The sequence below is a fragment of the Centroberyx gerrardi genome, chromosome 12 (assembly GCF_048128805.1).
Source record: "Centroberyx gerrardi isolate f3 chromosome 12, fCenGer3.hap1.cur.20231027, whole genome shotgun sequence".
NCBI lineage: Eukaryota > Metazoa > Chordata > Actinopteri > Beryciformes > Berycidae > Centroberyx > Centroberyx gerrardi.
In genome coordinates, this window is record NC_136008.1 from 25,024,588 (window position 1) to 25,039,080 (window position 14,493).

Genomic DNA, 14,493 nt, shown 5'->3' on the forward strand with positions numbered 1-14,493 from the left:
GGTTATCTGTTCAGCGGAAATTTATGATTCCAAATAACAAAATCTTACCTCAGGGGACGCAAAGCCTAAATATTCCCAGTCCCATGTTCCGCCAGCGAAACTGAAAGTTAGGGAGGGAGAGAAGGAGAAAGAGAAAGAAAAGTTACTGTGAATATAACAATGACTTTAGTTGTTTTATGTTTTAAGCTGTGGTGTAATCAATACAGAAACATTCAGCAGCCTTGTTTGTGGAAAGTGCTACAATAATGATAATAATCATCATCATCATCATAATAATCCCTTGCATGGTAGCAGCAAAACAGTGGACTTGTCAATAGAGACCATATGATTATCTCCAGTCATATGGAGCATAATACTGTAACTACCGAGTACCAGCTGTGGAGAAACTATCATAGTACTGTTTCTCATTCAGTTGGTACTTTTTTCCAGTGTGTTAAGCTTAGAGTAAGGGTTGGGTTTAGGCATTCAGTGAACTGTGTGTGTGTGTGTGTGTGTTACCTGCGCCTGGGGGCATCGGGGGAGTCGTTGGGGGCCACTCCCCTGGCTACCGAGGCCAGGAACTCCTGTCTCTTCTGCTGCACCAGGCACGCCGCACGGATGATCTTATGGCGCGGGGTCCGCAGGTACGGCCGGTTGACTTTCTGCGCCAGGTCCTCGGTCACCATCTCCAGGTCCGTCTGAGGGCAGAGAGCACTGATCGGTTGGCTGGACAACTGACTTATTGATAAACCCGTGAAGTGAAGGAGTGATTTTTAATGCATAAATACTTTATTCAGCCCTGAGAATAATCCCCAAACTTACTCCAACGGCAAGTTCAAGGACATTTAATTGACTTTCCTTACTCTGCTGTAAATTCAACCACTTTCAAGGCTGTATATCCGTTTTCAAAAACAGTCTCAAATTCACCAACTTTGAAGTGTTTTCAAAGCCTGTGGGAGCCATGCCCATTTTACACATGGCCCTAAAAATATCCAGAAGCATCACCACAACATATAAGACAGCAGTAGAGTGCACGCTGTGTCTACATCGGCTGGCATAATTACATACCGCTAAATATTTCAATAAAAGCCGACATATTTGCAGGTATAACTGGGGTAGGATGGGAACATCATGAGGTGGGAAGCTTTGGTCCCATGTCTCTAATGGTCCACACATGATTGCCTGCTGTGAACATGTATCTTGGTCTCAGTAAGTAGGACTGGAACCTGCATAAGCTCGTAGATCTCTTTCTTTGTGCTTTTGGGCTCCAGGAAGAACCCGTAAGGATAAGAGCACTTGAGGATGCGGCGAGTCTTTAGCAGCTCCAGGACCGCGTCTTCAATGAATGTAGTGTCGGGCGGGCCGCCTTCCCCTGGGAAAGAAAAGGAGACGGGGGGTAAAGGCGGAGCTTGGGGTGGGGGGCATTTAACCAAAAGCAACACATTAGTAGAATAAATCCCACTTCCATCCTCAATCGCCGACACATCTAAGCAGATCAGCACAAAGGGATGAGCAAGCAGTAGCAAAATAGTGCAACAACTTAGCATATCAAAGAACCGGTTTATGGTGTTAAATGTATTGTACATCCTATTCTTTCTCTCAGAAAGCATGATATATTTGATGCCACTGGAATCCTCAGAATCAATTGAAATTAAAAAAAAAATGCGTGTTAAATATTAGAGCCAAGCTTGGCTATGCTAAAAAGGTTATAATTATATGTACAAAGGGGTTTAAAGAGTTCTAGACAAAGCAGCTTCCTCCACACACAACAAAAACCACATCAACCAAGTGCAGCCTAATTGTAAGTGCCTGTTGAATAATAACTATACCCAGTGTGAAGAATACATTATTAAGACACCTCTGTGTGCTTTATTTCTCCCTCTCGCCTGCTTCCCACGGCTCATATCAGAGAACTAGATGGAGATGTGTCCAACTGTGTAATAAAGACTGGCACCGTTACAGTAGACCGGGGACTCACTTCCACTCAGGGCCCGGCTGAGCTGCTCCATCTTCTCTTTGGCTGTTTTCAACAGGCGCTGCTCCAGCTATTGTGAGGAACACAGAAGCCGTTTAGTTTCACTGCTGAGTAGAAAAAGGGTCTGGAAAAGAATGCCCCGCCAAACAAGGGAGTGACTGTCAGTACATGAGACGAGATCAATAACGAAAATGGAAAGCAGGGCTGTGCTGTCTTAGCTGTGTCTTGCAGTCACACCTTCAGCAAAACTCAGACATGGGGGGAAAAAAAATCCTCACCACCCAAAGTTAGCCAAAGTCTTGAAGTGACAGAATTTTGTCCAGTGTTGTGAGTTGAGGAAAATTTGAGAAATGAAAGAGGAGTGATACCAATAAACCATCGGCTTATAAGTAGGGTTGGGGTTCTAAAGCATTTTATTGATTCTGAATCTGCTTATCGAATCCGAATCTTTTGAATCCCTCATCTTATCTTTTTAGGTAATTCTTTTTTTTTTTTTTTTTTTTTTTTTTTTTTGGGGTGGGGTGGGGGGGGGGGGGACAATTTCTTATTTAAAAAAATAGGTATTGTTTTTATTGCACTCAATGCAGTAACAAAATAGATTTCAGCAATGTTAAGTAACACAACAAAGTTATAAATAACCTTCTATTACGTCATCTGTTGCAGATGGCAGTTGTAGAAGACAGAGGAAGGAAAAACAGATTTGATAAGAGATCCATTAGACTCTGAGCTTAACGAATTCTGGTAGTTTACCAACTAACCGGCTAACAGAACCCAACCCTACTTAGCATTATAAATACAAACTTCAAGACAATTTGTTTAGATATTTGAACATACATAGTTTATCAAATTACTTCGCTGGTGACAAGTACAGAATGAGTGCTTAACATCTAATCCCAAGTAGTGTTGTAGACAGTAGTGTAGTGAAGGCTACAGTATACACAGGCATACTCACTTTGGACATAACACAGCATACCCACCTATGAGGTCAATTACCATTGATGTATACTTTATGAGGGGTTCCCAGGGGGTATATCTGCTGCCTCCACACTGCTGTTGGCAGACTATGCAAAGCGGACATCATCGGAAGGCGATGCCAGCCCTGCTTACCTGATAGCTGTGCTCGTGGTTCTTGAAGCGTGTGTAGTAGTGCATAAAACGGTCGAGTTCCTGAAAGCTCTTGTGCTTCTTCTCCGCCTGCGAAACGGAGACGAGACACCAGTCATAGTCAATAAACCGCTGAGCATGTTGTCCTCCCTCGCAGAGGAAAGCGTGGGTACTTTGGGTGAGAGCAGTCAAAAGAAAAGTGAATATTGCCACAGGTGAAATCAGTACTTCTGATCCAGAGGCATGCTGGTGAACACCGCGGCTGAACTTCCATTCACCCTTGATGGAGGTGGGCGGAATTGAGTGTGGACAGCTCCGTGGTCAAGAGTCTAGACTCTAGCTTGTTTGTCAGTGTGTGTGTGTATGTGTGTTCCCCTCTTACTTTAGGCTCTCTGGGCTCAAGCACTTTCCTGTGAGAGTGTACACACACACGCACAAAAACAGTACTTATATGCTTGCATATGTATGCGTCTGTCTATGTGTGTTTGTGTCTATCATACTCCTGCTCTTATATCAGTTGTATATCTTGGTAGCACACAGTTCCGTATGTTTCTGTGTTTGAGCATGAGAGGTGAGAATAAGAGGGGGTGTGTGTCTGTGTGTGTGTGTGTGCGTACCTCCACAGTCATCTCCTTGGATTGCTCCTCCACCTGTTGGATGACTTCGTAGCGGGTGCAGCGGTAGTAGCCTCCTGTCGATGAACTGTGCTTCTTCCACTCCTCCAGACAGATCCAGCAGAAGTCATACTTGCACTGCAGAGAGAGGACAGAAATGTTACGTTTTGATTACGTTATCATGGCTCAGCTGTCTCATCGGAAAAACTGCAAATTTCAAACAGGGATAACTCAGCCTATTAACCTACTGGCTCACCAAAGCCCAATGCGTTTACATTTTATGACGTCCTAAAAACAAAAAATAGCATGAGAACTTAACAGAATGATAACAAGATCTCTCATAGACCCCAAAGCAGATACCAGACTCAGAATTGCTGCATCTGTGGTCTTGGTCTGTCTGTACTTCACTGGACTGAGGACGTATTTTTTACCTCCATCATATTGAAAAGACTCACAGTGGTTGGCAGCTGAACAGCTTTAAATGGGACGGTGCACATTCACACTGTTGGCAAGGAGATGTGAAATGGAACTGTAATTTCACTTACACTGGGATATGAAAGTTGCAAAAAGATTATCATCAAGTCCTACCGTTGAGAAATCGGTGCATATACCCCCATTTACTGCTCTCAAGAAATCTGGATAGAGGCTCTAAATGCTTGTGACGTTATACTCGAGGGAAGTGAGAGAGGGTGATTAAAATTAAGAGAGAAGGATATCTTTAAGAGTCCCTTCAACCGGAACCCAGAACTCGAAACCTACTTATCTCTGTCTCAAACCTCTTCCCATCCATTTCCTTCCCTTACAAACAACAGGGTTTAACAGAGGACACGGCCAGTTGTCTGAACTCAGCCAGCGGTGTCTTCGTCGTAGCCTGCTGCCACTAGAAGGCACTCAGACTGCGTGTTAGATCGGCGACTCCCATTGGGCATTGTAGAACAACAAAACACTACAGCCACTCCAATCCGCAGCCTATTCGGGCGTGAGTGATTTCTCTCCCCGCGCCGCAAACACTTCTCTGTGGGTGACAAGGTAGCCAAAGCACACAAACACAAAACCCTACAGGCTGAGACCTCCGCTGTCCTGGAAACACTATGCTTACATGACACTTGAGAAAATCAATACAAAATGAAAGGGAGTGGGGTAGGGAGGGGAGCGATGAAAGGCGGGAGAGACAGCAAAAGACGGAGTGTGTGTGAAATGGAGAGACTAAAGAGAAGGAAGTGTGAAACCGCACCGGAGGGAGGGAAATGGCAGCGAAAAGACAAAGAAATGTCCCTTGGCAACAGTGAGTCCCGCGTTTCCAAGCAACAGGGGTAAAGCCATTTCTTGCCAGGTAATAACAGGTCAAGAGGCTGCGCCCTGCACGGCCTTTCAGTTTGTGAAAGCTCCTCTATTCCTCTCAAACTAATCTCTGTCTCTGGCCAGCCTCCTTACCCAGGACGGGGACAGCGGCGGGGCTGTCATGGAAACAAAAGTAGCCCGGCCGTATGACACACACAACGCTGTACTACAAGCCTGGCCTGCCCTCCAGCGACAGAGCTGGTGACAGAGACGCAGTCAGGCAACATGACTCAATGTCTGTCTCGCTATTGATGTCTTTCTTCCTGTCTCTATCACCCTCTCCCTGTCTCTGTCTCTCTCTCTCCTTCTCATCCATCTCAGTCAATAAGACAGGGGCCAGTCACTAACTGGACTAACTTACTGGCTGCCCAATCAATTCATGGATTGTTGGTTTGCTGACATGACAATATCATAAGCCACTTGTTAAGCTCACGAAAAAGAAGCAAGCTTTAGAATAGTAGTTAACCCTGTAGGTGGGTTAGGATGTTAAGAATATGAATTAATATATTGACAAATTAGCATGAGAAAACATTGCTTCTCATATAATGTACACATGCTGCTAAAAGAAGAGAAAAAGACAGCAGCTGTAATGTGATTAGACACGGTTTCAGCTTCAAAACCACATTACAAAAACGTTGCCCCTGTTACCTTGACCATAACAAGATAGCTTCTTACTTGATATGTTCAAGTCTAGAGGAGAATGTTATTCCATGAGGCTCGATGCTGCAGTTATGTCTGAATTAAATTAGAAATGCTGTCATTGCTCACTTTGGTTTAGAGATTCGGAACAGAAAACAGTTACATTCGATTCACACATGTACAGCGCCTTGCAAAACTATTCACATCCCTTGACTTTTTGCACATTTTGTTGTGCTATGAAGTTATTTCAAAATAAATGTATGTATTTTTTTGTCTCTGTGCTGGTTTTAAGTTGGTGCTTTGCCTTTATGGTGCCACTCACCTCAAGTCCAATTAAAACTACAATATGCAACTTTTTGTCTTGAGACAGGAAGTATTCATTTAGTCCCACACTTCTCTCCCTCAGTTGGTCAAGTTTCCACCCCAATACTTGTCACTCATCTTGATGAGCTGTCTACCTTGAAACGGCATGTAGCCTGAGGCTGAGCTAACTGGCATCCATAAAGCCACCACAGGTGCTGAGGAAGGAGACACCGAACACAAGGAATCAGCAATATAAAAAAAAAAACCCGCCAATAATCACCCATGTTTTTTTAACAGGCTTTGTCTGCCGCACGTTTAGCCTCGATGTTCTTTCGTTTCTGACTGCCATTGTTGTTGTTGCTATGACCTCCCTGGCTTGATAGCCACAACCAAGCTCACAGCTGGCTGCACCCACAGCAAATGGTATACGCCCCAAAAGCCCCAAACATCACTGAAAACCTATTTTCAGAAATACGGGGGATTTACGCATGTACACAAAGGGTCACACGACCTAGACTGATAAGGTATGATAAATCCTAATCATTGTTATTTTAATGTCAAAAAAATGTAACTTAAATAAAGCCACAATGTCATTACCAGTGAGCCATAATTGCTTGGAGATTGAATGATATGATTTGGCACCTTTAACTCATCAAAGTCCCAGTACAGAGCCTTGGACACATTGTGAACAAACACTGGCCAAGGCCAAGGCTTGAAATGTGTTTGGTTTTGGCTGTCTACGCATTAATGGTCTACTGAGCTAAGTGACCAGCCTTACAGCGAGGTCTATCATTTTGCCACATCAATCATTTTCCACTAAAATCTTGATGTTTATGGCTACTTTATGAGTAAATAATCTGAACGTAAACAGTGGTGGGTGGTGTCCAATCCCCTAAACAGGAACAAATGTGAACCCCAATTGCTTATTAAACAAAGGGGTTTTCCAATCAGAAAAAAAATCTACTTGTTACTGACTCTCAGCCTCTCAGATGAAATGATTCAGATCAGACTGCATTACAACAGGAGGTGTGTGAAACCTCCCTGCCTGCCTTACCTTAGCACACTGCATGTGGTTGCAGCCCTCATTTTTCTGTATCGGGGACTTGCAGTTGGCGCAGGATTTGGAGTTGGTGAGCAACCACAAGCAGTTGGCCGCGTCCTCGTAAGCCTCGCTCACACCAGCCACTTCACAGGGAGGAGGGGGAGGCAAACAGAACAAATAAAGGCATAATGAGGCGGAATGAGAATGGCTATTACCACAGCTCTTAAACAGACCACTGCATTGAGTGGGAAATTGTCCTGCCTGACTAATGTGTATTGCTTATATATTTTGCTAACACCTCCCAAGATGCTCATGCACCCACACCCAACACACACAAACACACACACACACACAGACACACAAACAGAATAATTGGCTATTATCAAAGCACCTCTGATGTGCCGTTTGAAATGCCAAGATAAAACAGAATCTGGGGAAATCGAAGGGGAGGATGGTTCCAAAACAAAATAATTGCTTTTATCTCTGTCTGTCATATCAACGTGGCACTTTGGAGAGACTTGGGGGCCATCTTCAATCATCCATTAGATTGCCCGCAGTCCAATTACTGCTTCTAAACATTGCGTAATATCAATGTGTGGGTTGTTCATTTAAATTAATAATTTATTATCAACATGCTGGATTTTAATTGGCTCAGCGCTAAACTGTTTGTAATTACCGGCTGACTGTGGGAGAGTGCCAGGCAATTTAGCCTCAAATCAATCACTTTATACGCAGCCCAAAAAATCCAGACAAGAAAGGGGGATTGGATGGTGAACACGATGCCTCCAGATAGCTTAATCTGACTGCATGACTGTCTAATTCTATGACTGGCAAAGGGAATGAGTTATGTTAAGTACAGCGAAAAACTCAGTACTGAATGCTGTACTGTTTTCCCATGAGTTCAGCTGTAAAAAACTGAAACAAACCTTAACCTACAGCTAGACAAGCCACGTCAATACTCACACTCCTCAGGTCTCATCTCAGTGACTTTCTGTAGCCACATCTTCCAGGTCTCACAGTCACAGGGCTCATGGGCTTCTCCTTGACACTCCCTGGAACACACACACAGACAGGTAAACAGACAGGCGCCCGTAAAGGTGATACAGACAGACAGCTGAAAAGACAGAGCCAGCTGAGACAGACGGGGCCACGTATCGACAGACAGGTAGATAGGCAAATAGGTGGGCAGACAGACAGACAGACAGACAGACAGACAGACAGATGAGACAGACACCCACCAAGACCCACAGACATGTTTTGTTTGCTCCACATGAACTATTCAAAGCTCCCCGGTCTGTCTCCCGACTACACATGAAGTGCTGTCAGAGACGCTGTCAGAACCGTCAACCGCCATCAATTGGTCATATCTGCCTTTCAACCAAATGCCTCCCCCTCTCCGCCTACTCCCGGCTGTCAGGGGAACTATAAAATTTGGGTCTGTGTTACATCCAGTTACATTACCAGACGTCATGTCAAGTGAACTCCTGAGCGAACCTGACAAGCGAACCTAACGGCCTCTTTCAGGAACCATATAGGGAGGTGAGGTGCAGCGAGGTGTGTTGTATTAGATGGGGTGGGGTGGAGGTCACGCTATGGAGGTGGGGGGGGACTGGGGGAGGCGTTCTGCGGGGCTCTGCGAGCGTGAATAGAGAGGACAGAAGGTGGAGGACCACAGGGCATCTGGGCCCTCTCTGCCTCTGAGCGTGCTGCCAAGCTAACACAGAGAGAGAGAGAGAGAGAGAGAATGAGCGCGTACAAATGTGTGTACACAGAAATGCATGGATGCACATGATCGGATCACATACAAACACACAAGCAAACACACCGGCATTCGAGTGTGCAGACACGGCATACGCACACAAGCGTATGTGCATATGAATGTGTACATACCTGTACTCACACACAGAGAAACAGACAGACACACACACTTCTGAGAGCGTCTGATGCTGATCTCGAGACACAACAAATGTCTCGTGCCATAAACAGCCGACAATACTTTGACCATTCATCCATCATTGTTCTTTATGTCCATGTCAAAGGTCAGGTGCAAACCTAAGGCATCATAGCATACATCCCATACTGGCCATTGATCAAAACAAGTCTAGAATTTCATGATTCTTGGTCTGTCAGTAACCTATATCCCTACCTATATATTAATGCTGTTGCAATGCAAAAATTCTGATTAGCAATACCGAATCAATAAACTTTCTAGAAAATGTTTGAAAAAAACAGTGTATAAATAAATAAGGTTCTATAATTCAAAAGTTGAAAGCTCCCTGTGCGCAGCAGTGCAACTCCCTTGGGTGCCAGCCAATGCAGGAAGCATGAGGAAGAACCTGATGAAGCCACGACGTGTGAAACGCATCATTCGTTCCTTAATCCACAACCACTATGCAGTCTATTCATAAAAAAAGTCGATCTAAATCCTTCTGGTGTGCGCTGAATTAGTCAAGCTCTTTGACCAAGGTTCTATAATTATTTACATTTATGTGACATTTTTAGGCAATTGTACATTTGAGAATGTGTTTTTTTAAACAATTTGACAACAGAAATTATGATGTGAAGTACTGTGACAGAGAAACTGTTTCTCCGATGAAGGTACCAAGGTACTCTAACTCCTCAAAAAGCTACACCCACATTATAAAGTACTGAGGTAAGCTAAAAAAAATGAATTGAACTTGCTGCTGTCCTTTACAGATTCACCCTGTAAATATCAAGTCGAAGATGAAGTCGCTAGCCTGTGGTACTGCATGTCACAGATTAGAGACACAATCTGAACAAAGTCAGCGCTCTACAGGGGCCTTGACAGATCAGAAGAAAATACCTTCCATTTCATCCTGCTTTTATGAGCTTTCCTCTACACAAATAGCAAGAGTTTAACTTGGACTTACAGCTAATGCTAAGACTAAATGGCAGTTGGTAGTTGTACATGTCAAAGATCAGACCCCCCCCTAAACAAACAAACAAAAAACGATAGTATTGTACTGATTACTGACCAGCAGAAGAGGTGGCCCTTGCCACAGTCCACAGCAGGGGCCCTGAGGAGGGGAAAGCTGAGGGGGTCAGAGGTGGAGGCCCCAGGGCCCTGGGTGTTCAGTCGCACCGCCCTCTCGCATCCCGCCCGGGGGCACCAGCGGATGGCCGAATTGTTCTCCACAAACGCCTGCCGACAGAAGAAGCACAGGAAGATATATAAATCAGTTTCCAACCCTTTTTAACCTTGAGGATCCCGAATTCACCCCCCAGTGCACAGATTATGTGTGTGTATGTTTCAGACACACATTACTAAGGCTGGGTATTGGCAAGGACCTCACGATACGATACGTATCACGATACATGGGTCACGATACGATTGTATCACGATACGATTGTATCACGATACATTGCGATACGATACATATTGCGATACATTGCAATACTCTACATAATTTACTGAAAATTTAAAAATAGAGCTGAAAATACAACTTGCTGTGTACCACCTGCAGGCCTGGAATTAAGTCATTTTTAGGGCAAGGCCACTTTGGTCTTTGATAAATACAAATTTATTGGGACATCGCGGCCAAAATGTAGGGCACCAAGGCCAAAACCAATGGTTATTAAAATCCTTTTTTCAGTCCTTTTTCCTCAACAAAATAAATATCCTAATAGAAAAATTAAGTGCTGCAGTGTGATACAGCACATATGTAAGATGGCTCAGACTGCAAAGTGAGTTACATGTCCAGTAACACACGATAACGTAAGTGTAACCCAGGTTATTTTCTGTAGCTACAAATTACAGATGTCCCCTAAACGCCTCATGCAGACTATCGGCAGACGCTACACTTTACCGATGTTCCCTAAACGCCTCATATGCAGACTGATAGCGTTTTTGCTGCTCTCAACCTGGTTAATTTTGCTATATTCTTCATTACAGCGGCTAATTACCCGCTGTACATTTAAACTTACACTAGTTCTGCTCAAGCACTCATAGCTCTCTCCTTTTAGCGACTTTCTCGCTAATCCCACAGTTGTTTACACGCTTTTCAGATCTGCTAATTACTTAGTTTAGCAGTTAGCGATAGCTTAGCAGTTAGCGATGGCTTCTCTCTCTCCCTCCCAGTTTAATTAATAATTAGCTGTTAATGTTTACGTTAACGTTACACATATATTTTCGGGAGTGGGAGTAATCTCGTGCTACTGTTGATGTCCAGCATGACGACGGAGACTGGGAAACGTGAGTTTGTTTATTTGCTGCCATGTAGTTTTAAATGAGGAAATCCGCAACTTTATTTTAAGGGCACAACCTGGGCACAACAGCCAGTTCAAAACAGGGCATGCCAAACTGGCCGTGTGGATAGTTAATTTTAGAAGGGGCATTACGGCCACACTCCGGGGCATCCACGGCACTGGCCGTTTGACCGTGGTATACGTTAATTCCTGCCCTGCACCTGGGTAGTCTAATATGTACATCACATTATATTGATAACTCAGCGGACAAATTGAGTCAAAACTATTTAATTCAAAGGGATTTGAGGGAAATTTAAGGACATTTTAAATCCGGTTAAAACATGAATACTTTTTTTTTAATGTATCGATACGAGGGGCTGGAAAATCGATACAGTATCGTGGAAAAAAATATTGAAATATTCAGCTGTATCGATTTTTTTGCACAGCCCTACACATTACTCATCATCTAGGAAAAATTCAACTATCTATTGTTGAATTGTAGATAAGGCTCCATTTAGTAAAGAGAAGGGTGGCAGCCTGACAGTAACAAAGCAGGAACTAGTAGACCACTTAAAAAAAACGTGCATACAGATAAGGAAAGGTATAGGGAGATAGGGCCAATTGGAGCAAAAGACCACCAGATGGATGTTAAACCCCCCCCCCCCCCCCAGTGTTAACAGTTTATCCCACTCCCCAATGTTAACAGTTTATTTCTAGATCATGGCGTACAGCAGGAGGGATTTTCATTCCCAAAAAGAACAATTCGGCAAATATCAGTCAATTTCAGCTATATCTGCCTTCGTACTGTGGAAAGGAAAATTTCTTTAGTGTACTGGCACAGAGGCTGTCAAGATACTTAGAAAGCAATAGGTTAATTGACACAACAGTGCAAAACGCTGGAATATCTGGCTTTTCTGACTGTTTAGAGCAGACAAGCATGATTTGGCAGCAAATCCAATCAGCCAAGCAGGAGAAAAGAGATCTCCATGTAGTATTTCTGGACCTCGCTAATGCTTTTGGCTCCAAGGCTTTCGATTTTTTCAGAGTTCCAACAATTATTAAAATGTGGTCAGGGTGCATTTTCGAGATATTCGGATGTGCTTCACAAGTTCAGTTCACGAGTTCAGTTTTTTGGCAGCATCTGGAGATAGGCATCATGGCAGGGTGCACAATTTCCTCTCCAGCTTTCACTATGGCAGTGGAGGTAATTATTAGGGCATCAAAATGTGTGGTAGGAGGGGAAAGACTGCAGGGAGGGCTGCATCTCCCACCCATCAGGGCATATATGGATGATATGACTACTATGACTACAACAGCACCTTGTACCAAAAGATTGCTGAACAAATGAAATGATAAACTTGTGGGACACCACAAATCACTGTTGAGCCTTGTGGAGGTGACAGGGGCCTAATTCAACAAAACATCTGTGAAAGGAGGTGCCCACTTGATAAACCCAGTGACATACTCACACTCACACACTCAACCCCATAACATTTAGATTAGGTGGCTGGTGAATGAGGCTGCCTGTCTGATGCTCCCGTAGATTTATGACAGAATAGCCTGATGTCCTCTGTCCTCTATAGTCGCCATTTGTGGGTTAGTACATCATTCTTTTGACATCTGAATTGGGCTTCTGGATGAATGCTCATCTTGGATTATGGCACAAAGGATTGCAACATCAAAAGTGTATTGGTAAAAAAGTGAGACTGATTGTATTACACTTATTTGTCTGAAGTTCCTTCCAAAATTCCTATTCCTCACCCATATTCTGTGTGAATTTTATCTCCTCATAGCATATTGAGTCATTCTCTACAAACATTTGCTGAATGAATAATAAGAGATTTAAAGTTCAAGCTTCAGCCTTATAAATCAACTTAACTTTCTGTTTCCTCAACTTATTCTTCTTACTACAAAGCTCCTGAAACAAATTGGATATTGACATATTTTGGGCTGCGTTAAATGAGCTACTTGAAAAATTGGCTCGATATGGACTGCTCATTTGGTTTGGTTGACTGGCGCTGTTCTAAATCAGAATCAATTATAAAAAAAAAGGTGAGCCCAAGACCTTTTTTTCCTTCATATATATTAAATAAAATCATCCACTGGAAAAAAAAAAGTGTATGTCTTTTGTTCTTTTCTTTTGAACCTAATGCAGAAACAATTTCTTGCTTAAAAGTTAAACAGATGCAGACGCATGTGACTGTAACATCTGAAAAGATCACAAGGCTAGGCTGATTTAATCATGTCGACCTCTCTTACAATAAACTCCCAACACTGTGTTTTCCTTTTTATATCCAGACCGTTAGTCAGCCAACTACAACAGCCCCTAACTGCTGCCCTATTTTGTCCGTAATTCCCTCTTGACCCATAAATAAATTTAAAAAAAAAAGACATCCAACATGATGACAGTGCCTGTGTCAGTCAGAAAAGGTTAATGTTTCTATGGCAACCAAAACAAAGAGTCTGGTCATTTCTTTGAGATCTGTCACTCAGAGATTTTTTATAGTCTTTAAGCCTAACGGTGCGGGACACACCGCAAAAACTAGGGACACCGACGCTTACCGACGGCCCGACATTGCCCGACGGCCGACCGTCGGCCTGGTGTGTCAGGGCCTTAAGGGAAAAATTACCAGGGCCATTTACGTTTAAACAAAGATAAGGTGAGTGTCACTCTATTTTGAAGTTGTACTGGGATGTGGCAATTTGTCAGTAGAAAAGAAAAGAAAATGTAACTTTATTCAATTAAACACTAAATTAAATTCAATTTATTCCAGTTCTATTCTACCATAAAGCTTACCCTTCAAGCCCAAGAATATTATCCTTCCACTCTCCTATGTCAGCATCCTTCCTTCCATGTCAGTCCTGCAGCATCTGCATTCAGCAGATTCTCTACTCTGCCTTGAAGTGGAACTGCAGGGATCGTACTGTTTATCTCTCTGGATGACAAAGGTGCTATATAGTAGTTTTGACTTTTCTGTGTAGCAGGCTCCCTGTTTAAAGAATATTTGTCGGTTCTCGGTTCATTCGTCTCTCTACCTTGATGTCAAACTGGAGGTAGCGCCTGTCCATCTCCCTGGAGACCACGCTCTCGATGACTTCCACAGGCACCAGCTGGAAGCAGTCGAAGGCCGGGCAGAAGATGTTGTGGGCTTCACCCTCCTGGATCTTCAGATTCAGAAACCTGAGGAAGCAGACGTACAGTGGAGACGGCACTGAGCAAGACATAGAAAAACTGACAGCAGAGAGGTGTTGAAGAAGATCAGGGTCTGAAAATTCAGTGATCTGGACCT

The 14,493-nt window shown here is 43.5% G+C and overlaps 1 protein-coding gene across 1 annotated transcript in view; it reads right to left on the bottom strand.

Annotated features, from left to right (window-relative positions):
• Nucleotides 1-14,493, bottom strand: part of ankib1b (ankyrin repeat and IBR domain containing 1b) — a 36,053-nt gene that overhangs the window by 10,007 nt on the left and 11,553 nt on the right. Inside the window, exons 8-17 of the mRNA XM_071925481.2 lie at nt 14,240-14,384; nt 9,994-10,160; nt 7,961-8,049; nt 7,010-7,140; nt 3,676-3,810; nt 3,062-3,148; nt 1,958-2,024; nt 1,206-1,351; nt 499-677; nt 49-100 (exon numbers count right to left, since the gene is read on the bottom strand). Of these exons, the coding sequence (XP_071781582.1) occupies nt 49-100; nt 499-677; nt 1,206-1,351; nt 1,958-2,024; nt 3,062-3,148; nt 3,676-3,810; nt 7,010-7,140; nt 7,961-8,049; nt 9,994-10,160; nt 14,240-14,384 (1,198 nt within the window). The remainder of the gene's footprint in view (nt 1-48; nt 101-498; nt 678-1,205; nt 1,352-1,957; nt 2,025-3,061; nt 3,149-3,675; nt 3,811-7,009; nt 7,141-7,960; nt 8,050-9,993; nt 10,161-14,239; nt 14,385-14,493) is intronic.